The 23,334-nt window shown below is 44.5% G+C and overlaps 5 protein-coding genes across 8 annotated transcripts; 2 read left to right on the forward strand and 3 right to left on the reverse strand.

Annotated features, from left to right (window-relative positions):
- Positions 1-846: 846 nt before the first annotated feature.
- Positions 847-2,992, forward strand: LOC130703656 (U4/U6.U5 tri-snRNP-associated protein 2-like). Its single transcript, XM_057525092.2, has 9 exons — positions 847-1,042; positions 1,108-1,254; positions 1,316-1,605; positions 1,663-1,888; positions 1,944-2,230; positions 2,291-2,481; positions 2,546-2,681; positions 2,741-2,827; positions 2,888-2,992. Exons 1-9 carry the CDS (start codon positions 967-969, stop codon positions 2,930-2,932), a joined length of 1,485 nt encoding a protein of 494 aa, XP_057381075.1. The 5' UTR covers positions 847-966; the 3' UTR covers positions 2,933-2,992.
- Positions 2,993-3,524: 532 nt separating this feature from the next.
- Positions 3,525-12,189, reverse strand: LOC130703651 (protein PRRC2C-like). Of its 2 annotated transcripts, none has more exons than XM_057525084.2 (8): positions 11,948-12,189; positions 11,352-11,508; positions 10,517-11,222; positions 9,661-10,450; positions 6,711-9,601; positions 6,450-6,634; positions 5,375-6,376; positions 3,525-5,303 (listed from the first exon to the last, which is right to left on the reverse strand). In XM_057525084.2, the coding sequence occupies exons 2-8, from the start codon at positions 11,439-11,441 to the stop codon at positions 3,852-3,854; spliced, it is 7,116 nt and encodes a 2,371-aa protein (XP_057381067.1). In that variant the 5' UTR covers positions 11,442-11,508; positions 11,948-12,189; the 3' UTR covers positions 3,525-3,851. The 2 variants fall into 2 exon arrangements, with proteins under 2 accessions (XP_057381067.1, XP_057381068.1); XM_057525085.2 differs by having other exon boundaries at positions 11,352-11,853.
- Positions 12,190-12,700: 511 nt separating this feature from the next.
- LOC130703671 (large ribosomal subunit protein uL29-like) lies at positions 12,701-13,722 on the reverse strand. The gene is made up of 4 exons (XM_057525112.1): positions 13,598-13,722; positions 13,205-13,341; positions 12,969-13,050; positions 12,701-12,907 (listed from the first exon to the last, which is right to left on the reverse strand). The coding sequence occupies exons 1-4, from the start codon at positions 13,598-13,600 to the stop codon at positions 12,758-12,760; spliced, it is 372 nt and encodes a 123-aa protein (XP_057381095.1). The 5' UTR covers positions 13,601-13,722; the 3' UTR covers positions 12,701-12,757.
- A 187-nt stretch (positions 13,723-13,909) lies between these two features.
- LOC130704079 (endoplasmic reticulum mannosyl-oligosaccharide 1,2-alpha-mannosidase-like) lies at positions 13,910-16,830 on the forward strand. Its single transcript, XM_057525561.2, has 9 exons — positions 13,910-14,322; positions 14,385-14,940; positions 15,005-15,153; positions 15,220-15,408; positions 15,474-15,658; positions 15,723-15,846; positions 15,908-16,069; positions 16,140-16,283; positions 16,339-16,830. The coding sequence occupies exons 1-9, from the start codon at positions 14,209-14,211 to the stop codon at positions 16,558-16,560; spliced, it is 1,845 nt and encodes a 614-aa protein (XP_057381544.1). The 5' UTR covers positions 13,910-14,208; the 3' UTR covers positions 16,561-16,830.
- Positions 16,831-17,204: 374 nt separating this feature from the next.
- LOC130704238 (uncharacterized) lies at positions 17,205-23,213 on the reverse strand. 3 transcript variants are annotated; one of them, XM_057525708.1, is made up of 8 exons: positions 23,078-23,213; positions 22,184-22,328; positions 21,928-22,110; positions 19,936-20,174; positions 19,572-19,849; positions 18,455-18,659; positions 17,910-18,380; positions 17,205-17,848 (listed from the first exon to the last, which is right to left on the reverse strand). In XM_057525708.1, the coding sequence occupies exons 3-8, from the start codon at positions 21,941-21,943 to the stop codon at positions 17,651-17,653; spliced, it is 1,407 nt and encodes a 468-aa protein (XP_057381691.1). In that variant the 5' UTR covers positions 21,944-22,110; positions 22,184-22,328; positions 23,078-23,213; the 3' UTR covers positions 17,205-17,650. The 3 variants fall into 3 exon arrangements, with proteins under 3 accessions (XP_057381691.1, XP_057381690.1, XP_057381689.1); XM_057525707.1 differs by having other exon boundaries at positions 19,936-20,177; XM_057525706.2 differs by lacking the exons at positions 21,928-22,110; positions 22,184-22,328; positions 23,078-23,213 and adding an exon at positions 21,330-21,705.
- Positions 23,214-23,334: the final 121 nt, after the last annotated feature.

Consider the following 23,334-nt stretch of genomic DNA (forward strand, 5'->3'; position numbering starts at 1 on the left):
GCTTAGGCCATTGTACCAAGTGCCAGCAGAGAGAACAGCAGATAACACATCTAATCAACATTTTGATCAAAGTTTGACAGATTTCATTACGAATGACATCTTCAATCTTCATCATGCGTCGATCCTACAGATCGGCAGTTGTTAGTTACATCGGTTTTCCTACTAGTTTGTATTCACCAGAGAATCCGTTTTGTTCTGAAACTACCGTAACATAGAGCTGCCGAAATGTTTAAATTTTAACCTGGGCTCACCTGGTCCGCTTGTATGCTCCGGTGTTTTACATGTCCTGGCACACTTGTTAGAAAATGGCAGGGAACAACCCAGCTGAATACGTTTAGAAAAGCAGCATATGGAATGTGCAATAATCACAAGACGTATGCCGTTTTTCTTCTAGCAGACGACTCTTACGAACCGTCGGTACGGTTCAGCAACCTCCAAGCTTGTCATTTCTGGCGCTAGTTTCATACGACAAAAAACCTTAGAGTTTTGTGAATGTCAGAAAAATACCGAGTTATAGCTACAACTATGTACAAAAATACCAATAGAAACACAAACCGATTAGTTAAAAAAAATACCAAAAAATTAAAGAGGATTTAAGAAACATACGAGACGGTTGAATTGTGCAGATCAAAATAAACAACAAAGAAGAAACATTTTAGAAATATGCAATGAAGGCAACTCGTTTGTTCACTCGATGAATTAGGCTGGCTAAAAAGTTTGAAATTAAGTAAATAAGGTACTGGTTCCCTAGAATTTGTAAAAACCGGACCGTACTAGCGGAAAATGATCGAGGATGCACACCATCTACCGGAGAAAATCAAAACAGTTTGTTTACATGCAAAATAACCCTGAAACTGCTTGGATGTCTGCTAGTGTTTCGTTTTTTAGTTGACGCTGTGTTTTCTCATAAATTGAAAATAAAGCGTATAGAAGAACTGCCAAATTCTAGTAACGATAGATTTCAAAATGGGAACAGAAAAGCAAGAAATCAAGCGGAAACACGAAGATGTCGATGACGCGGAGGAACCGGTCGTGAAAATAAGTACAGCTATCATTGACAATTGAAAACGTTAACTGACGCGCTTAACGCCTATAATTTGCTTTTAGGAGAACCAATTGTTCAATCTCGCTTGTGTCCTTATTTGGACACAATTAACAGAACTGTTCTGGATTTTGACTTCGAAAAGCTTTGTTCAGTTTCACTCACGAGGATTAATGTTTATGCCTGCCTAGTGTGTGGAAAATACTTCCAGGGTATGTTTACCTCAATTTTATCGCTAGCATCGCTTTATATGTTTTGGAATTCAAATATTAGGGAGAGGCCCAAGTACACATGCATATCTACATAGTGTGGGAGAAGGACACCATGTTTTCTTGAATCTTCACACTCTAAGATTTTACTGTCTGCCAGACAACTATGAAATCATTGATTCATCACTTGATGATATCAAATATGTCTTAAATCCAACCTTCACACAAGAAAATATTTCAGCTTTGGATATTACAGATAAGGTGTCAAGGTCTTGTGATGGCACTCTGTATCGCCCAGGAGTAGTTGGACTTAACAACATCAAAGCTAATGACTACTGCAACGTGGTCTTACAGGTACACAAACATAACTATGAAAATTGATAAATAACTGATCACTTACTTTCTTGCCAGGCTTTATCACATGTTGTCCCATTGCGAGACTATTTTCTCAGGGAAGGCAATTACATTGGCATTAAGCGCCCTCCCGGAGATAACAACGTTATCCTCGTGCAGCGTTTTGGTGAACTCATTCGCAAGCTGTGGAATCCCCGAAACTTTAAGGCGCACGTTTCGCCACATGAGATGCTTCAAGCTGTCGTTCTCTGTAGCAAAAAGAAATTTCAGATCACAAGCCAAGGTAACATAATGAGTGAAATATATATATGTATATATTTCACCTGTCTGGTTTGTAGGTGATCCTGTTGAATTTCTATCATGGTTTCTAAATGCATTACATTTGGCTCTTAATGGAACAAAGAAGCCTACTTCTTCAATCATTTACAAAACATTTTTGGGAGCTATGAAAATCCATTCACAGTTAATCCCACCTATTGATGCGACTGATAAGGAAAAGGATGCCTTAATGATGACTGCCGAGTACGTCGAAACATACGTCGACTCTCCTTTTCTCTTCCTAGCGGCTGATTTACCTCCTCCTCCTCTGTTCAAAGACGAATTTCGGGAGAACATCATTCCTCAAGTGAAAAACCTAAGTTGATAGTTGTTGGAGTATAGTTTTTAACCAATATTGATTCTTTAGGTTTCTTTGTTTACTTTGCTATCTCAATTCAATGGGGTCCAGCAGAAAGAGTACAAAACGTACAAAGAAAACTTCTTGAAGAGATTCGAGTTGACACGGTTGCCACGTTACATTATTCTGAACATCAAGAGGTTTACAAAGAACACATTTTTTGTTGAGAAGAATCCGACCATCATCAATTTTCCCATCAGGTTTCTAGATTGCTTAAATCCTTTGTAAATTTAATTTAAACCATAAAGGGAACACGCTTTTCAGGGGAGTCGATTTTGGAGACATTCTAAGTGCAGAAGTCCGTGCTAAGCATGGTTGCACAACGTACGATTTACTAGCCAATATTGTTCATGATGGAGAACCTACCAAAGGAACTTATCGTGTCCACATACTACACAAGGTAAATGAACAAAACTGCCGACTGTTTTTATTGCAAACTTGAGTCAACTTTTTTTTTAGGCGACAGGTAAATGGTTCGAAATGCAAGATTTGCACGTTACAGAAATTCTTCCGCAAATGATTACGCTCACAGAAGCCTATATCCAGGTAACTAGATGAAAAAAAAAAATAAATAGTGCCCAGATTAAAATAAAGAAATTTTTTCAGATATGGGAACAATCTACTGTGAGCAGCGACGTTGAAATGTCTTAATTGATTTTCTTCAAAAACTGTAACACTTGAGTTGAAATAAATATTCAAATTCGTACTAAGCGTTTATGTGAGATTTCTTAGTAGAGGAGAATAAATTTAAAACACCAAATCGCGAGGAAACGAACCATGTTTGATTACACAAGATGCAATAATACACAACTTTTCTCGTTTTTTTTCCATTTATCTTGCTCCAAACGGTGTGTATGTTGTGTGGCAAAACAGGGAAAAGGAGTGATTTTGTTTAATTAAGAGAAGAAGTGGGTCTGAGAATGCAGAGCAAAAAAAAGAATAATTCTCGAAACAAACACTTAAAGACAACCCCAAAAGGACAGAATGAAAAGAAAAATAAGGGTCGGAGAAAAATAGATTCACACCGCGCAATCAAATTGACCTTAATGAATTTCGCTCGTTTGCTACTCAAACTCTTACATACACACGCACAAAGTTTTCTTCAAAAAAATCAGACCAGCATACGATTGAATTCAAATCGCTTATTTTTGCGGTGAGCGGCGGTGGGTAATTTTTTTATGCTACAAAAATTGGAAAACGGCCAAGGGAGGGCGAAAAAATCGGGAGAAACAAGAGGTGGGCCTTTTGCTTTTGTCGCGAATAAACGAGGTGTGTGCGGGAACAAGAAAAAAGATGATCAGTCGGGGGAAAAAGTACAAAGGATCAAAGAAGAAAAAGGGGAGTTAGGGCGGCAGCAGCAGGGCTAAGCACAAGACGTTTGTCCAACAGAAAAGACAAGTTATCCTCTTACGCTTTTAATTTTTTTTTTTTCCCCGTGCGTCAGCTTTGCAAAAAGAAAGTCTGTGAAATCTTCCACCTAGGAAATCGAGTCCATCAAAGAAAACTTGCACAGCACTTTTTTTTTTGAGTTTTTTTCTTTTTTTGTTTGTTAAATTTTATCTCCTGAAATTCACTTAGTGACGGAAGCGGCGGGACCGTCAGCTTTAACACTGCTATCCTTGTTGCTTGCATCACTAGAAGCTGTCTTCGCAGGAGCATCCGGCCCGTTATTACCTCCCTTGCGCTGAGGCTTGTCGTCGGACGAAGATGTTGCCGTGCTGCCAGACGTGGTCGCAGATGTCGGTGTGGTAGCATTGCTACTGGTGGACGTCGTTTTGTCATGCTGATTCGTCGTCATCGCATAGCTATTAGATGCGTTGCTTTTCATTTGAGAGGGGTGACCAGGTGCCGAACCCGAGCCGGGAATTCGAGCCGGATGCGGATTGGGTGCTCTAGGTCGGGCTCCTAAGCCACCTCCGGGAGCTCCGGGAGGACCACTCGAATGCAACGATGGCGGCGGATGTTGTTGCATATTTCCAGTAGGGGCAGTCGGTCGTTGAATCGGTGTTGGATACCTTGGCGCATTGTTGCTGGTGCTTCCGCCAGAACTCATCATGTTGCTTGAGTTACTGCCTGATGTTTGTTGAGGCGGTGGAGGAGCGCTTCGGACGGAAACAAAAGGTTGTCGAATCGAGGGCGGTCCAGGGTAGGCACCACTCGAATGCGAGCTGCCAGCAAACTTGTTCATCGGATGCATTTGCTGCTGCTGTTGTTGTTGTTGCTGCTGCTGTTGATGTTGCTGTTGTTGTTGCTGTTGTTGCTGCTGCTGCTGTTGATTAGCGGCCTGTTGTTGAACTTTATTTCTCGATTTGGGAGACGTTCCAGAACCACTTTGTTGCTGAACAATGTCAATTTTCTCCCCTCCACTCTGACTACTTCCAATGTTGTCTAGTTGTCCAGACATGTATTGGGCAGGAGACGGTGCCGCTCCAGCAGGAGAAGGGCTGGGCCCTGATGGAGAATGAGTAGGTTTTGCAAATTGTAGGCCACCCAACGGTCCAGATGGAGGTATTTGGCTCGTACACATGGGACCAGGACCGTTCCGCGGCGGATAACGCCCAGCCATGTTAAGATTATACTGCTGCTGCTGTTGCTGCGTTGGCATCTGCTGCTGCTGCTGTTGCTGCTGCTGCTGTTGTTGTTGTTGCTGCTGTTGCTGCTGCTGTTGTTGTTGCTGCTGTTGCTGTTGTTGATTAGCCCTATGCGCGTATGCTTGCAGACCGGCTTGGGATGCAAATCCCGGCAGCGAAAAAGGGCCAGGAGCGGCTGGGGGGCCTTGTCCCATTTGTTGAAGACTAGGGCCACCAGGTTGTTGACTATAGTATCCAGCGTTCTGGTTGTTTTGGCCAGCACCACTCGAATAGAACGACGATGGCGGTGGTTGAATGGCTTGAACCTGTGGAGGCGGAGCCGTTCGCGGTTGCGATAGAAGCTGCGATTGCGACAAGTAACTTTGGCCACCCATTTGACTCACTTGTCCCATATTCATCAATGGTTGACTTGGGTCATAAGGATAATACATCTGGAAAACAATTTTTCTCGTTAGAACATAACAAAAACACATCATATTAAACCGATTTTCGAAAGGGTTACCGGCGAAGGTTGGTGGCTGGATGGTTGCTGTTGATAGGCTGATTTGGTGCCGATTGAGCCGTGAATGGATTGGCCGATAGAACCATACGAAGAAGACTTGAGACCGAGCGAGGTGTTGTTGGATATCAACATCGGTCCAGGACTATTGTGTTGTGACTGGCCAGCGAAAGGCCCATGACCCTGTAGCCGGTATTGCGATGACTGGTACAAATCATTCATCGCAGCCACCGAGGGTGGCACGTGGCCTCCTGAAGCACCACCAGATGCAGCGTTAGGAGGTGCAGCTGGGCTTGGTGGAGGCGGTTGCTGAAACAAAAGGTTCTGTTGGGCAGCGAATGGACCCGCGCCGGCAGCGTTGCTTAAACTGCCCAGATTAGAGAGACCAGCGTGCCCGACACCCATACCGTGAGCAGCTGGAGACATGAAATGGGAAAATTGTGATCGCCCTGGATTGCCTGGACCGTTGAGCACTTGCAACAGCGAAAACTGAGAATTCGAATCCAAAAACGGCCCATAGATGCCAGCCTGAGGAGCACCCTGTAGCTGCTGGCCTGGCGCTGAACCGTACACCATTGCAGCTGGAGGAGATGGAACGGCAGGCATGCCACTGAACTGGTGATAGCCCAACGGCCCAACTGAGCCTAATCCACCGGGTCCGGCAGCGGCGGCAGCGGCTGCGACGGCCGCTGCTGCGGCGGCAGCCACAGACGGAGTGTTACACGATGGCGCCCCGCTGAAGGTAGGTGAAGACGACATGGCTTGTTGAGCAGCCAAAGCCATCGCTGCTTGTTGCTGTTGCTGCTGTGGCTTGACCTTGCAGACGTTGTTCACACCTGAACTGTCCATCTTGGCCTGCTGCTGTGCGCCATAGACATCTTGCGTCATGTCGACAGATGGATCTGTCTCGTAACCGACTGGATAAGCTCCAGGCACTACATTTGGATTGACTCCCTGGTTTGGATCTTCTCCGTGATGTTCCATAACAGTTGGCATATCCCAAACCTGATGGAAATGACCAAAGTCAAAACAATGTCTTTATCTCCATTACAATTAAGAATATTATTTTCAAATATACCTTTTTAACGGATGCGATTTTCATATTGAGTTCGGCCGTAGAAGGGGAGATGGGCGACTGGACGCTGGATGCGGCTATATGTTGGATTCTAGGAACGGCAGAATTGGTTCCGACACCGATTGCAGATTTATTGCAACCAACAGCTAGCTGAAGATTGCCAGCTCCTTGATACCCACTATTGCCACCTATTAGTCAAACAAAACAAAAAAAAAAAAAAGGTTAATTGACGTATGTTTAACATGTCGATTCATTCCAAATTACCTACACCGGCAGCCATCGCTGCCATTTGTCCAGTATCACCTTTGGAAGCAGCACTGACAGCAGCAGTTGCGGGGGCTGATGCCTTAGCATCTGAAATCTTATGCTGCTGCATAGAAGAGGGTCCTTTGAGCCCTCCTTGTTGGGTAGGGGGTGTGCCTCTTCCTTTTGCCAATTCCGCCGACGAACTCTTAAAATTTGTGTTTTCGAATATGATGGTCTGAGCCGGTGGTGTAGTCCCATCTAGGATAACTGCGCTCTCTTCGGTCGCTTTGTCTACGCTCGAGTCGGTCAATGCCATTGAAGCCATAGCATTTGTCAGTCCAGGCGAAGGCGCACCTCCAGCCTTTTCCCATGCTGTCCCACCCATTTGCTGTTGTTGCTGCTGGACCGGTGGAGTGCTCTCCTTCACTTGAGGCATTCCTTCATGCGGTTCAGCATTATCAGATTTCTGGGTTTTATGGCGATTATCCAGTTTTGCCAGACGAGGAGGAAGGTTTGTCTTAACCCTCTGCTCGTAGCGTTGGTTCTCCGAAGCTTTGGAAGCCTGTCCTCCACGATTTCCTCTTTCATCATTCCTTCCTCCAGCTCGATCACGATTATCCCGTTGTTCGATTCGGTCGCCTCGATCGCGATCATTTCTGTTTCGTTCACCACGATCACGGTTATCTCTGTTGTCTCGCATATCTTTAGGCTCATTTCTTCTATCGCCACGTGGTTCCGCCGGGCGCTTTAAGCCATCATCCTGGTTCAGTTGCTGTGGACGGTCTTTAGCTTTCCTGTCGTGGTCCTTATCATCGGCAGTAGATGATAAATCCTTGATTGACGCCAAGTTGGACGATGTTCCACCGGCTGTTTCCGATTCTTTATAATAATCATTATGATCAGGTTTCCCACGAGGACGCCTATCATTGCCACCGACAGGGGCAGCACTACTGCCTCCACTACCGCGTCCACCTCCTGCCCCTACGCCACGCTGTCTGTTTGATCGATTGTGTGCCGAGTCGCTATGCTCTGAATGACCACTCTCCCATGGCTCTTCTTTAATCTTGTGGTCGATTCTCGCATTCGACCCACTAACGGAATCGTCTTGCTGCTGGAAACGGGGAGGACGTTGTTGTTGCTGCTGCTGGCTATCTTTGTTGCGAGTATGCGGCTGCTCCTCATCGTCAAATCCACCACGACCATTACCTCTCCTGTTGCGGAAAGGCGCCGCACCTGCTGCTGGAAGCGGACCTCGATTATTTCCTGCTCCTCCACCCCTAGCATGATCCTTCTTCTGGGCTTCCTCTTCATCAGGAGATTTGCTCTTCCTAGGAGCTTCCATGTGTTTCTTTTCGACATGCTGTTCATTCGTTCGATAATGGGCACCTTCTTCTTCATAGTATTCATCGTAACTGTCTGAATATCGTGAGTTCGATTCTCGACGGCGATGACCGGGCCCAGTTCTTCTACCTGAAGGCGCAGCATTGGATGCGTTATTGGTAACAGATTGCGCATTGCTACTGCTACTATTGCCGGTTTTTTGTGTCACCGAACTAACTGGTCTAATGCGCATTTCTTTAGCAGGGCCCTTACGATCCGAATCATCACCCGTCTCTGTACTGGCCGACCTCTCTTCGACGATTTTTGCCGGTTCCGGAGCTTGTTCTCGGCTTTTCGAGCGAGTCGCCCAGACATTTTGAACACCGTCAGCGGGCGGTCTCTGCTGCTGTTGCTTTTTATCCGCCTCATCATGGGCGTTGGTATTGGTAGAATGAGGGACTGAACTGCTTCGTACATCACCGTGAGTAGTGGCTGGTTGCTGTGCTGGAAGTGACTGGCCTTCTCGTCCAGGTAACCGGCGAAGTGAAACGAAATTGCTTTGTTTGTTTTCCGAACGAACATCAGCTTCGAGTCTTTCTCTTGGAATGGGAGCAGGTGCATGATGGTGCGCGCCATGGGCTTTGCCACCACTTTGAATGCGTCGTTCTTCACTGAATCCACGATCAGTATGGGTACTAGAGGGAAGAGGGAGTTCATCTTCCCCGGGTTCATCTGCCCACGACACAATTTCTGTCATGAGGGTAGGAAGAATACCCTTTTCTTTGCCCCCTTCATCTTTGAGACTAGACCGACTATTACGGCTGTTGGGTCTATCCTGTTCCACGGCATCAGACTCGGATGTTTTGGCATCTTTGCGTTTGATGACAATATTTTCTTTTTCGGTCCATTCACGATCCCGAACAGGTAACTCTGGGCGATGACTTCGACCATCGCTGAGTCTTTTCTCCGGATCTGCTCGCTGCCAATTTTCTCCAGATCTTTTATACGGTGGTTCACGGTCACGTTCATGATCTCTGTCTCTTTCTCTGTCTCGATCTTGATGCCAATCACGCCCACTGCTACCGCCTCCGCGAGAATCATAACTATTGCTGCGATCCATACTTGGAGGTTGCGGACGTTCCCGATCATCTCTATCTCGCAACCGTATCTCTTTTGGAGGCGGGCCTCGTTGATCGTTCTCATCCATTCTTCCGACTCCAGCGCCGCCACTAGCAGCTTGCTGTTGTCTTTGCCTCAAAAATCTTGGCGGAAGTTGAGGTTGTGGCGGAGCATTACGGCTATTATACGAGTAGTCTGACCGATCATTTCCTGATCTACCCAATCCAGATCGCTCGTATTTATCCCTGTCTGGGCCACGATCATCCAGATGCCGGTCACGGTCCCGATCACGTTCCCGATCGCGTTCTCGATCGCGCTCACGGTCACGTTCCCTGTCACGTTCTCGATCGCGTTCCCGGTCACGATCACGATCTCTCTGATTCAATCCGGTTCTCGGTTCGACGTCAGTGGTAGATTCCCTGTTACGATCTCCTTGTTTGGTTTGTTCGAATCGGCGTTCTTCCTCTTCCCTATAAACAATACGGAAATAAGAGATCGTAAGAAAAATAACTATAATCTTAACAATTACCTCATTTCTTTTGCGCGCTGGGCAGCTTTAATTTCTACGTTCTTCTGTTGTCTTTGTTGTTCTCTCCAGAAGTCGTCTTCATCTATTGAGATTGGCCGGCTATTATTCTGTTGATGAGGATGGCGAATGGGCTGAGTTCCACTAGCCTGCACGGCCGTCGCACGATCCCTGGTGTGAACACTGGGAACAGGTTGTGTCGAAATAGCCCGACCTTGAGCTTGAATATTGTCGGCCCATTTTCCATCGCGATCCGCCTTTGATTCTTCTTCGACGGCCGTCGCTGCTGCTGCAGCAGCATTAGCCACCGATGCACCACTTTGTTGGCCGTTACGCACTTGTTCGTTCGGTTCATCGTCGTCGAGTTTCTTATCGTAATCGGGTTCATCCTGCAAAGCCGCCCAGCCGTCGTCGCCCGAAATCTCATCCATTCGTCGAAGATCTTCTTCTTTGATGATTGGGCGAGGATACAGATCTGGATCATTCTGGTTAGCAGCCGGATTTGCCATCCGCACTCCTTGTCGGTAACGTGCTTCTTGAGAGGGGGGTGCAGGATATCTACCGGGCGGACCGCCCGGGCCTCGAGGCCCGTAATGACCTGGACCCGGGTATGGGCCTGCTGGATAGTTTCCCGGAGGAATCTGTCCACCGCGGAACATGAAAGGAGGCATGACGGATCGCAGCGCATGAGGTTGGCCAGCAATTTGGCCTGGGTGTACAGGAATGCCGCGCGGGCCGACCTGGCCCGGAGGCAAAACATTTGCAGCCTGCCCAGCCGAGCCATCGACGACACCTAATCCGAATAGCAAACCGGTAATGATATGTATTAATTTAGACTAATAAAAAAAATTTATGTTACCTGGGCCCCCTTGAGAAGGTGGAATATTTGACGGCCTCCCGCCCTGTACCCAACTGCCTTCGGTTTGTGGTCGTAGACTCGGACCTGGACCGTACTGCAGTGGCTGGGGCGACTCCTGACGCGGAATTTCCGATGGCGAGACAGGAACAGGCCCGGCAACCGCTGTCGGTGGCTGCGGTGCGACCGGTCTTTTCACTGGTGGGCCAGAAGCTTGCGCGTCCGCCGTCAGGGAAGGAAAGTCTTGTTGAAATTTCCTCTCTAGAAATGTGGAAACTGGGGGTTGTCTGGGCTGTGCAGAAATCGACGCCTGTTGACCTGGTGTTGCAGCAGCTGCTGGAAGAGGCCCCGTCGCTGGTGCAACGACTCCTGCTGGAGCTGGCGATTGCGATTGGGGTGGCTGTTTGCTTCCGGCTGCAGCCGGTGGTGCCGCCGCTTCTTGAGCACTTCCAGTCCATCCCGCTGGATTGGGAGTAGTCTGTGGAGCTGAAGAAGTAGGGGGTGCTGCACCACTACTTCCACCTCCGCCGCTGGTGGATGAAGACGAGGAATTAGAGTTGGAGGATTCGGGAGCGGTTACGCCACTCTCGGATTTCAGACTAGGCAAGTTGACAGGTTGCGGGGCCCGTCGAGCACTGGGCACTTTGCCCAGACTTTGCATGCCATGTTTGGGGGCTACAGTTTTAGCCTGTGGCTCGATAGAGTTACCCTGCAATGGACAAGGAGTACAAGTGAAAGCTGTTGCATCTTAAGTTCATCAAACGGAACAATCAGTTGGGTTTTCATCATTGGTATGTTGCACATAAAAAACCAGAAATAAACAGTACTGAAGCTGTACCTTGTACAAGTTGTTAATGTTTAGCGCTGCATATTTTGCTTTGCCTTTCTCCCCCTTGGTAGCACTGACAGAAGTGGTCGATGTGGACATGCTGGACGCACAATCCCCAACATGAGGCACTCAGATTCACACCCACAGAACGAACCTTTGCCCTGGGCTGAGTTCAATGTAAAAGAAACAAAAGTATTAGTACTCCTCGGGTATTCTTCTCCTTTTGGTTTGACAGTCGCAATGTCTTGATGTTCCCAACACCCAACCAAGAGGGTTTACTCCACACAAATGAAAAATACTCAACAAAAGAGAATTACTGAACTTGCCACCAAATGAAAAGTTTCAGATGAAATGCTATTAATTCCTCTTTGCTTTAATTAGTTTGTAAAAAAGAACTTGTATGTGCCAACAAAGCACAACTGATTTGTTCACTCAAACGTTTGTCACTAGCTCGAAATATTACACAATAAAGGATATACTGGAGCCTTCGAATCACGAACGTCGGCGAACCCTTTCAAGAAATAAAGTGGAGGTAGGGACGAGCATTAAAAGGATGACTTTTTTTTACTGAACAACGAATAATGAATATTTCCGGCTGTTGTTACCTAGGTTCGTCCACTTGGGTTTATCCAGAATAAAATAACACAACACACGGTAATGTATCGGCCTAATGGATGTAGGCGGATGAAAATATGTCCTTAATGCACGAAAATTTTCCTACTAGGGCGCGCACGAATAAAATCTTTTTCCCTTTTCCCACTAGCCACAGTTGTAAAAAAGTACTTCGGCTATAGGGGGCTTGTCTGTGGAAGGCGGAGGATGGGAAAATCGACGCGCAAATATGGCGGAATGCCGACTGAACGATAAATCGATACTTAAACAGCGTTGCCAATGCATTTTATACGTTCTTCATTTCCGAGGTATCGTTTTTTGTTATTTCTACTCCTTTATAATAGTGTGCAGTTTTTTGTTGCTTTTAAAAAATAATGATTTAGTTATTATTTATGTTGACTTATTCTACCGTGAACTGCTTTATCTTTTCTAGTTAACCAACAGGCATTTAAACATTTTCTCTATTGCATTACACAGTAATCGTCAGCAGTTTTCACTAGATTATTGAAACTTAACGTATTTGATTTACTTAATCATCCTAGTTAGCCGTTGATTTCGTAAGTCTCACTTCATTATGAATTCTCTTAAAGTGAAGAATCATTTCCCTTAGTTTTGTCATAGATATTCAGTAGTTACGAGAGAAATTCTAAAAATTTCCGTTTCATAATCCATTCATTAGGATTCTATAAAAAACCAGTCTTATTGTTTGTTTCATCGTGAACTAACGAGAAAATTAAGAAACAAAGTTTTGACGGACATCAGAGTGTAATGAGCCCGATAGCAAAGAAATCCAAAGCAATGATTTAAGCCTTGACTGCGAATTTGCGCATGGGGAAAGCCCTGCTTCTCCTCAATTCCTTGGAGGTCTTCTTCGCCTTCTCGCCGGTAGTAAGAGCTCGGCGCATAGCACGCGTCCTCTTGGAGCGGAGATCTAGGGGCTTGTATTTCTTGTTCTGTAGGACAAAATGAGTGTTAGTAAAAACAGATGCAATACAACGAAGCAGAATTACATACCTTGTAGACTTTGCGCAAGTTCTCCTTTTGCTTCTGGTTCATAACAATAAGAACGCGGGCGATGGATTTACGCACAACGCGGCTGCAATAGAAATTCATTAAAATATAAATGGTAGGCTTTTCATTAAAAAAGAAAATAACCAGTGCAAAAATTTAACTGGTATATCTCATGGACTAAAGTTCGATGTTGCAGATATCATGGGAAGGTAATGGGTTGAAGAAATAGCTAGTCTTACATCTTGGACAGCTTGGAGGCAGCTCCACTGGTGACTTTGGCCACTCGAAGCTGAGACAGCTCCTTCTTGAGCTCATCAAGCTGCTTAAGGAGTTCCTCCTTCTTCTTGGTGCGAAGATCACGGCATCTCACCTTGGCCTGTTGAAAATAATACACGTTCAATTAGATACTACCACAAAGTATACGAAACAAACAGTGGGTCGGCAATCGGCACACACACACACATACACACTGCATTTACTTCTTGTCAAAATCAACCATTTAAGCAAGTTCAAAAACCTGACATCCAACACAACAAGTTACTAATGATACCCTCCATTTCTATTCGATTGCAACACTTAGATAAGTATTAAAATCACGGATGTTAAAGGATAGAGTTTAATAAATTGCTCACCATTTTGGATTCTTGTTCTGTCTCAAGTGAACGACAGAAGACGGAACACGGTACCACCTGGCGGCTGCACTCTCAAGCTCCCAGGGGGAAGGGAAAACCTTGATGCCAGATTATCTTTATTTGTAGTTAATAATTTTTCTAAAAAGCAAAAATTTCAATTTCAAAATGATTATTTGTAAAAAAATAATTCAAAAGTAAATGTTTATGTAAACAAATATTTTTATGAGCTTAAAATGAAATACAGCGGAGTGACAGTGGTTATAAGCTGATTAGTTTACGTTTTTTTTTTGTGTGTTTTTCTTGGGATGGCAAACACTGTGACGTCCTTAACTAGACGACTTTTGACAGACTGTAAAATATGCGCTGGCGAGGTTATTAATGAGATTGTCTGCAAAGAGGTCTCTTTACATATTTTTAATGGAGTTCACTCTTTGAAGTTTACTAATAGTTTACTGTTATTGGTTGTGAAGTATGTAAATAATTATCAGATATTATCGATGCAGACGCCAGAATCCACCAAGAGTAAAATTAAGGAACCATAGCTCAAACAGTTTTTTGCATTGAGATTATTTAGCTAAAAATACCAGAGAAATTGGTTTGCCAGTAATTCGATGGGGACTTCTACTCCTCAATGGGGATTCACATCTGTCCCTGTGCCACCTGACTTTCCGTATCCAGCCACAGTTCTTGGGAGTGAACCCAACCAGAGAAAACGTCTATGGCGTGTAAGCTCCGATGGTTGTCAATTGAGTTTTATGTGATTCTAAAATTGGATTCTTTTTGATAGAGATGGAATCAGCTGTCCAGGTTCCAGCGCAACACCTGTCTACTCTTCATGGCTCTCCTCATCACACTCTCCATATTGTTTGTTTTGCCCAATCTTCCAACAACAGCCAGTTTGCCTTCCCCATCCAGAAATGAAGCATTAGAAGGAAGTGAAATTGTACAGGGAATAAAACCCAGTCTTGAATATGAGAGAGAACCTGAAGGTCCTCCTAAACCAATCACATTGTCAAAACCAGTACACGAGAACTTTCGACCTCTCACAAAGGAAGAGGAAGCAAATCATGTTGGTGAAAATGAAAAAGATTCAGTGAATTTGCCAAGAAATGGCATTGATCCTTTCAGCAAGAAGAACCAAAAGATTGTTTTTACCGGTCCAACGAATCATCGTCAGAGAGCGGTTGTAGATGCTTTTAGTCACGCCTGGCAAGGTTACAAAACTTATGCGTGGGGTCATGATCATTTGAGACCTATTAGCCAGACCTACAACGATTGGTTTCACCTCGGATTGACAATCATAGATTCTCTTGATACTATGTACATAATGGGTCTAGATAAAGGTAAGCTTAGAAATAACAAACTAACTTACAATTTTTCACTTTGTTTTATTCTTACATGTCATAGATTTCAACGAAGCCCGAAGTTGGGTCAAGGACTCATTACAATTTAATGGAAATCGAGATATTAATTTATTTGAAACTACCATTCGAGTGCTGGGAGGATTGCTTAGCACGTATCATCTCTCCGGGGATAAATTATTTCTAGACAAAGCGGTGATTTGATTTTCTCCAAACCCAATTGTAAAAATTGAATTAAAGATATCTTTTTTTTTTTTGCAGCTGGAACTAGGCTTACTTCTTTTACCGAGCTTTAAAACGTCTTCAGGAGTGCCATATTCAGATGTTAATCTTGGAACTAAGAAGGCCCATCCTCCCAAATGGAACGCCGATTCAACCACGTCTGAGGTGACGACAATTCAGCTTGAATTTCGTGATCTAAGTCGTTGTACCGGTGATCCTACCTTTGAGGTATGAAAGGTTAAAAAAATTTCAATGTGAAATAATTATAAAATATTTATTGGAATGGCTTACAGGAACTTTCGTTCAGAGTGTCCAAATTTATCCACAAGTTGCCAAAGACGGAAGGACTAGTTCCCATTTTTATCAACCCCAACACGGGTCAGTTCCGCAAGTCGACCATTACATTAGGAGCAAGGGGTGACTCGTACTACGAGTATCTCCTCAAGCAGTGGATTCAGACGGGCAGGACGATCGATTTGTAAGCGCCCGACGACCTGCACGTGGCAGCCAAATGAAATTTTAATTCCTTTCCCGTTTTACAGTTTACGAGATGACTACAATGCATCCATCAGCGGCGTCAAAAACTTGCTTGTGCGCCATTCCAAGCCGAATAATTTACTCTTTGTCGGCGAGCTTATCAATGGAATGGACTTCAAAGCCAAAATGGTTAAATTAGATTTAACAGACATCAATTTGCTGGTCACACTAAGGACTATTATTTAAACAGGATCATTTATTATGTTTCTTACCTGGAACATTGGCTCTGGGTGTTCATTACGGCATGCCACCGGACCATTTGCGCCTAGCCGAGGACCTCCTCTACACGTGTTACCAAACGTACGCGGCTCAGCCCACTCATCTGGCACCGGAAATCACGTATTTTAACGAAGTATGAGCTTTTTGATGCACATTATCGGCATCTTGAGTTGGTTAAAGGCTATACGATCTTATTCTGTTAGGATGATGACGGAGATAACGACATGATTGTCAAACCGGCCGATTCACACAATCTTCTGCGACCGGAAACCGTGGAAAGCCTGTGGTACATGTACCACTTGACTGGCAACACGACCTATCAAGAATGGGGTTGGAAAATTTTCCAGGTTTGTTTTAAAGTCTGATTTAACAATTCAAATGTTTAATAAGTTCTGTCCACAGGCTTTCGAGAAATTCGCCCGTGTCGAAAATGGTTACAGTTCGCTTGGCAATGTGAAGAGCATTGCGGAAACCAAATTGCGAGACATGATGGAATCCTTCTTCCTGGGCGAAACGCTCAAGTATTTTTATCTACTCTTCAGCGACGATCAGAAGACGCTGAGCGTCGACCGCTACGTTCTCAACTCGGAAGCTCACTTCTTCCCGATTCACACATCACGATGACCAGTTTTCACTCCCAAAAATATAGCTAAAAGTTCTATCTTTTTTTTTTCCAGAACAAAAAAGAAAATTTAAATTGTTTGCAAAATATTCTAGTAATGCTCACACGGTTTCTAGATGGGTTTGTGCCGTATTCCGCAATTTACATATTTAGTAATTTTTGCACTTTTTCTTTTTAAATTATTATTCTTCCACCACCAGATAGGGACAAGAAAACATCTAAAAGAAAAAAAAATATTATTGCATGTTCATTACACTAGTCCAAAAGTTAAATGTCCATTTTTTCTGTTTTAATTATAGAAGCCGTTTCTATATTTTTTTTTCATTCACGTTTTCTCACGCTGGTAGCAAAGGAAGTTAAAATGCAAATAAGAATCCCAGTTGGTAGGTATTCGAGACTAACGTGACAGCTTGTGGTGTTCCATCACCGCGTGCGTGATATTAACGCTCCAAGGGATTTCCATCTCGACTTCAAAAAACACGAGGAAAATGGACGCGTTCGTGAAATGCGGAACACCGCCCCACATCGTCTACTGAAAAAAAAATAAAGAACTTGCGTGTCGTGGCAAGAATCGATCACCAGAGCGCATCGGTAAAACGTCTTATGCTTTAAAAAAAAAAAAAAAAAAAAAAAAAAATAGATCGAGAAAGAATCTCTTGTTATCGTCGACGAGTTTCCTCTTATTTACACGCACGAGCAGTCCGGCAATCAGACAACTGGCATGGTCGAAATTAGTGGATGATAAGACACTGCAGAGGAGGGAAATAGACACAACAGTGACAAAGAGTGATTTATGGAACGGGTGGGAACAATTGTACACAACAGGAGCACATGAGAGATAGAGAAACAGCATAAATGGAAGTCGGACCGATCGATGTTCCGTGTCACGCAAACGGGATTATGAAGGGGACATCAAAAGCCACACATCAACATGAAAAGTTGACAACAGAAAAGAGAACCAAACTATTTTCTTCTTTCTGTCGTCGACTTTCAAGGATATCTCAACTTTTGGTCCAAACAAAAAAAGGGCCGGCTTTAAAAACTGTTACCTTTCGTTTGCTCCCCTTATTCTTTTAACAGTTGGAACTCGTTTTAGTAATCAGGCACTGCGCCCCAAAAGTCTTCGACGATGGGGATTTCTTCCACATCCTCGGACAAGGATCCTTGTCTATGAAGTAGCGGTCCAGTCTCGTACTGGACAGCAGTCGACTGGTCAGATGATACATTAGCATCGCGACGGGCAGGCGGTAAAATCAAATGTTCGGCCGCTTGATAAATATCATCCACTGTCTATCAAAACCGGAAGCTTTAATACCTTTGAAATATCGAACTCTAATTTCATTGATTATACCTGTCCGCAGTTGAAGAAATCGCCGGTAATAAATGATCGACTGGCCGTCGGTTTGTCCGTTTCAGGCCGCGGAGGAAGTCCGGCAATGTCAGATAACCTCGGAATATTATGACCGCGTGACGTGGTCATCAAATCGGAAGAAGGCGATATTGAATTCGATAAAGCTATGCTGTCGGACGATCCGTCATCGACTCGACGCTGACTGGAACGGCCCGTTTTCCCTTTACCACCACCACCGCTCTTGCCAGATTTCATTAAAAGCGGAGGCACAGACTGCGTGGCCGGAACGGGACTACTGGCCGGTAAGCTGGACGAAATGTTCTTTAGTTTAGCCGGCCTTATGATTTGCTGCTGGTGTTTCGGCCGATGAGACACTTTGCTGGGCGATATGTGTCGCCTCGTTTTGGCTGGCGATTTGGCCGGTGATTTGACGCAAGATGTCGTTTTCGGTCGGACAGAGCCGCTAGTAGTCTATGTCAAACCATATCAATCGTTACAATAAAAAAAAAAAAAATCAATTGATTTGAAATAGAAATGATACCAACCGGCAGTTGCATGAGAGACTGAACTTTACGCTCGGCCAGCCTTTCCTGAAGCGACGAGACGGAAGCTTGCTGGAGTGAAACTTGCAGACGTTCAATGTACTGGCCATCAGTCAGTGCGGCGGCTGCTTGGTCGGCCAATCCATTGATGGAACGCGGCCGGATGATGAGAGGGAGACTCGCCGATCCACCAGCCGCTTTAAATTTACTGAAAAACAAAGAACATATAAAAGTTTGTTACATTAATTTAAAATTTTTTGAAGAAAAATACGTGGCATTTTTAGACGATTTGAATCCGGTAGAACACCGCGATTCTTGCATGATTCACCCCCCGACTTCTTATTTCCGAAAACAAAATGGCCGAAATCTACTGTCATTCCCGAAAGGAAGTTAAACACAAAGAACACATTTAATGTAATTGAACGGGCACTGGTGATGTGTCTATCTCCTGGAAGCTCCCAACAAACAATTGCGCGGGCGATACCCAAGAAAGGACGGGTGGATGATTGGGACGTGTGTGTGTGTGTGTGTATCCAAGTTGAGCACGCGCATCTCTCCTGTTTTCTTATTCCTTTATAGTCTAGCGAGTATTACAAATTCTCATACACAACCAATTGGTTGGGGTTCCTACTTCTTTTTTCTTTCCCCCCTTTTCTTTCTACATATATTAGTGTTACCATGGAAACAAACGCCAATGCTTCACTCTTGTTGATTTTTGTTTGTCTACCAGGTCAGCGACTGCATGCAACGTCAAATATAAAATACAATAGACAAGTTTTCCAAAATAAAATAAAAATATTGTTCCTAGGGCGGCAAAAATTGTCCCATTCGATACGCTGGAAATGGGGTAGGACACGGAGGAGGTAAAAAACGAAGTGGGCGGGCGAATTTTTATAGCAAAATATTATTTCTTTTCAAGTACGTGCTCGGCTTCGTGACATGTTTTGTCGTGTGCGGAGAACAGAGATCGATGAAGACGGAGCATTCAGGCGCCCCAGTCGCGGGGGTAGTGGGCAAGGTCCATCTATTTCCACCTAATGATCGGTGATCGGCGGACACAGTGCCGCGCGTGACCTGTCGAGTAAACTGACGTATAGACACAACACTTAAAACTACTCACTGGATGATGGACGGATCGCCGCTGCTGGTAGACACGGGAGAAGGAGGCGGCGGAAGAGTGGAAAGAGGAGGAGGTGAAAGCGTCGAAAGCAAAAGGGGAGTAGGCAGATTGAATCCCTTTTTCGATTGGGCAGTGGCCGCCACAGCGATGGATGCGACGGATCGTCGAGACGGACGACTCGGCCGTTGGCTCGAACTGGCAGGACCCGTGGCTGGACTTGGAGTTGAAACACCGGAACACGCTTGTTTCAATTTCAAATGAAGATTATCCAGCCATTCCTTTTTCAAACATTCGCAAAACAAAAAAAACATTCAAATGAATTTTCAAAATAATACGTTTTGGCGGGCAATTTGAAAACACTTGCCTGTAAATCTTCCTGCTGCATGACGGTCCTTCCATTCGATTCCGGATCCGTGAGTTCTGCATTGCGCGCTCTCATATTGAGCAACTGTTTGCGGCAGTCGAGACGACGTCGTGCTACTTCCTTTTCTTCTGGATCTTGTATCGTGTGCAAATCAAATGACGAGCCGAGCAGACCTTTACTCAAGCTGACTTGAATGGCGGCTGTTCCAGCGCTGAATGTCTTGACAGCCAAGTCCTCAACTACTGGGGCGGGTCAAGTGCAAACAAACATAAAAAACAAAACACCAACGCCAAACGGACGAACAAAATGTTAAACGCGCATTTTACACAAAACACGAGCAATAACCAAATTCCCGCTACGCTTTAACTCCGGGGCCGTCGTGACTTACAGGTCGCACGCATCCACAGCGTCCGAAGTCAGAGACTCTTGTGTTAACCGTTGACAGACACTGTATGTGTCTGATGGCACAAAAACACACATACAACCTAGGCAGACCCCCCACACTCACGGCCGATCGGGTGGCCGTCTCAAAAACACCTCCCCCTATCCAGCCCGATCAGTACGCCTGCCGTCAAGTTGTTGTTTGTTTTTTTTTGCACCGTTGTGGGTGGAGTCACGAGAAATACTTGAGTGTACGTTCGAAAAGGTGCCCGGTCGATTGTTTTGTCCCAGCAAAGTGGCCGTCGGCTGTTCCTTTTTTTCTTTTGTTTTCCAATTTTTTTCATTGCTATTTGTGGAAGAGCTGTAAATTCAATCGTTGCGATTGAGTTTGACTCAACTCGAAGACTTGCCATAAAATTCCATGAGAAAACGCGATTCGCTGGTCTTTTATGGCCAGCCCGATACACAAGCGTGTAACGTAATAGACGATCGATTGCGTACGACAATAAACAGAACAAAACTTTTGCCGCTGACCCGTCATGTAACTACAATTCCATAGTTCATTCGAATCGATACAACCGAATTGACATGCTAAAAATGATCTCGTGTCGATCGGCAAAACACGCGTCGCAATCGATATGTCCTGAACACCCTTTTTTTTTTTAAAAAGAAACTCTTCCCCACTGTCTACCTTTTTCGCGATCCCGATGTAGACGTTATTATAATAAACGACCCATTAAAATAAGGACAAAAACAAGCGAAACAAGAGAATTTTTTCTTTGGGCAAAAAGCTTAAATAATAAATAAATAAATTGCGTGAGTTGATGCAGAGCCAACGGATCCACGTGCTCAGCGGGTGGGAGATTGAGGGGCGTTTCCCACTTGTACAAACACTCTTACCTAACAACCCTTTCTTTTCCTTCCGTTCGGAACATGAGTCATAAGCAAAACGTGAATAACTATTCGGAGGAAACATGAAAAAAAAAAAAATGAAAGCCTCCTTAACGACGTACCGTCAAACACATCCAATGTGTAACATTTCGATCGCTGAGTCGGGATGGCAATATGATCTCGACGACTCATAATCCTCCTATTCGGCTAGCCATCGTCTTTGTCCAACACGGCCACGCACTTCAAACTAACGTCATTTTCCGCAACAATTAGTTATCCAAAATTAAATAAATTTTTTTTTTAAAGAAAAATATGGGCAAAATTAAACTTGACAGACGGAAAGGCTGGGACACTGATAACAATCGACACCAAAAGCCGAGGGCTTCCGGTCGACGACTGAACTTGTATAGCGTCAACAACTATCGGCTGAAAGCCTTCAGGCCGCCCCAGGTCCTTAACAACAAGTTGAACTACCGCTGACTCCTACACACACAAACACACAGACATAAGAAAAGAGTTGTGTGTGTGTGTGTGTGAACGTACTTCAAAAGGGCGGCCCATCGCCACTGTCCCGAACGCACCGGATCGGACTTTTTGCCGATAGCTAAATTTACATAATGGTACGGCCAGACCTTATTGACACCGCGATGGGCGCGTGGCCAAGAGTCTAAGAAAAAAAAGGAGTGGCCCAACACAATGTACATAAGTTTTAACACATACCCTTTATCCTAAGCATGGCCGATCCTGGGCTGCAACATATCCCCACGTCGGAATGCCGAGTGCAACTGCCCAATTGAATTTTGCTGTCCCAGCCATCCGAAATAAAAGCTGGTTTTGTTGTTCTTTTGCACAAATGATATTTTTATTCCGCGGCTACGCCCAGACTCTTCTTCCAAGTGTCTCCTTTTAATTAAACATAAAAAGATTGACGATAACAAATGCTCTTGGCGAGATATCATAAACAAATAAAACATACCAAACTGTAGCCAGTTCCTTACGCTCGAAAACATGAAAAACTCAATCGTTCCAGTATACCACCGTCAAATTGGAAACGAAATAGCTTGTGTTGCTTCACGTAGTCACGGAATTCCTATTGCAACCTCGATCTAAACAAATAAAACCTAAAAAAAAAAAACATTAAATATTTTATTAGCAAAAAAAGTAATATCAGTTGGACGTTGTTCTCTACGGGAACCTTCCCCCTAACGTATGACAATTGGATTAATGTCCACCTGTCACGCAAAACGTGTCAAGGAACCTTGAAAAAAAAGATGGCTGAAAGGAAAAAACGAGTGGCTCAACTGCTCGTACGTGCACTGTGTGTTATTATTCACTTTGTTGAATTCTTTTTTTTTTTTACAAACAGCTGACGGATGTATCCATCAACTCTTCCTTAACCGTCCCTACGTTTTAAACACTTTTCGTGATGACGTGTGCGGTGCCCAAACACTTAGCCGAACCGCCATTTTGTTTCGGCAAGTGTTGAGCTATTTGGGTAGATTGATGCAACTGCGATGTGGATCCCTCTACACCAAGCACGTAGATGTTGCGATAATGAGGCAAAATTGGTGAATTATGCACGGTACAAGTTTAGCGTGAAAAAGAACGTTACCTACGACATTGCAAAGGCACGAGTGCTATGGTAATAAAAAAAAAACTACAAGTCACGGACGGGTTCTAAACGGTGGGTGATGACGTCATTGAAACCCCCCGTCAAAAAATGGTGAAATTACACAACAAGTGTCGAAAAGCTAAACGTCACGTTGTTGATGGCTGGTAAATGGATGGACCGGACGGAAGAAACGTCAAGGGAAAGAGGAAAACGAATAAATAATAGGTTCAAAAAAAAAAAAGGGAAAACGATTATTACCTTTCGTCACGATCAAACTTCTTTCGAGTTCTTTCGACCACACGAAGATGCGTTTCCCACGTTGAGTTTGATTCCACGTGTTCGGCATAATGGTAGCACTTAGGAACCAAAAGAGCACGAGATCGAAAATTTAGACCTCAATCTGCAGAAGAAAGATGGCAACTAACCTCGTTAATTTTCTGCCCTAACCACGTCGACTCGGCAAAAAACAAAAGACGATAGCGTCATTGTTAGTGGTGAACTTATTCGCGGTTTTT

Source organism: Daphnia carinata, chromosome 8, assembly GCF_022539665.2.
Source record: "Daphnia carinata strain CSIRO-1 chromosome 8, CSIRO_AGI_Dcar_HiC_V3, whole genome shotgun sequence".
NCBI classification, from domain to species: domain Eukaryota; kingdom Metazoa; phylum Arthropoda; class Branchiopoda; order Diplostraca; family Daphniidae; genus Daphnia; species Daphnia carinata.

Bases quoted from the DNA above. Each gene is read 5' to 3' on its own strand.
- LOC130704079 (XM_057525561.2), top strand. From the start codon at position 14,209: ATGGGGACTTCTACTCCTCAATGGGGATTCACATCTGTCCCTGTGCCA. The intron at 15,409-15,473 runs GTATGAAAGGTT...AATGGCTTACAG, and splicing joins CCGGTGATCCTACCTTTGAG to GAACTTTCGTTCAGAGTGTC. The intron at 15,659-15,722 runs GTAAGCGCCCGA...CCCGTTTTACAG, and splicing joins ACGGGCAGGACGATCGATTT to TTTACGAGATGACTACAATG.
- LOC130703651 (XM_057525084.2), bottom strand. From the start codon at position 11,441: ATGTCCACATCGACCACTTCTGTCAGTGCTACCAAGGGGGAGAAAGGC. The intron at 11,223-11,351 runs GTACAGCTTCAG...TGTCCATTGCAG, and splicing joins ACATTAACAACTTGTACAAG to GGTAACTCTATCGAGCCACA. The intron at 6,635-6,710 runs GTAATTTGGAAT...TTTGACTAATAG, and splicing joins AGCGATGGCTGCCGGTGTAG to GTGGCAATAGTGGGTATCAA.
- LOC130704238 (XM_057525706.2), bottom strand. From the start codon at position 21,399: ATGAGTCGTCGAGATCATATTGCCATCCCGACTCAGCGATCGAAATGT. The intron at 20,175-21,329 runs GTACGTCGTTAA...CCGCCCCAGTAG, and splicing joins CACATTGGATGTGTTTGACG to TTGAGGACTTGGCTGTCAAG. The intron at 18,660-19,571 runs GTGAGTAGTTTT...TTTGTTTTTCAG, and splicing joins GGCGATCCGTCCATCATCCA to TAAATTTAAAGCGGCTGGTG.
- LOC130703671 (XM_057525112.1), bottom strand. The intron at 13,051-13,204 runs GTAAGACTAGCT...TTTCTATTGCAG, and splicing joins GCCTCCAAGCTGTCCAAGAT to CCGCGTTGTGCGTAAATCCA. The intron at 12,908-12,968 runs GTATGTAATTCT...TTTGTCCTACAG, and splicing joins ACTTGCGCAAAGTCTACAAG to AACAAGAAATACAAGCCCCT.
- LOC130703656 (XM_057525092.2), top strand. From the start codon at position 967: ATGGGAACAGAAAAGCAAGAAATCAAGCGGAAACACGAAGATGTCGAT. The intron at 1,043-1,107 runs GTACAGCTATCA...ATTTGCTTTTAG, and splicing joins GGAACCGGTCGTGAAAATAA to GAGAACCAATTGTTCAATCT. The intron at 2,231-2,290 runs GTGAAAAACCTA...TTGATTCTTTAG, and splicing joins GGGAGAACATCATTCCTCAA to GTTTCTTTGTTTACTTTGCT.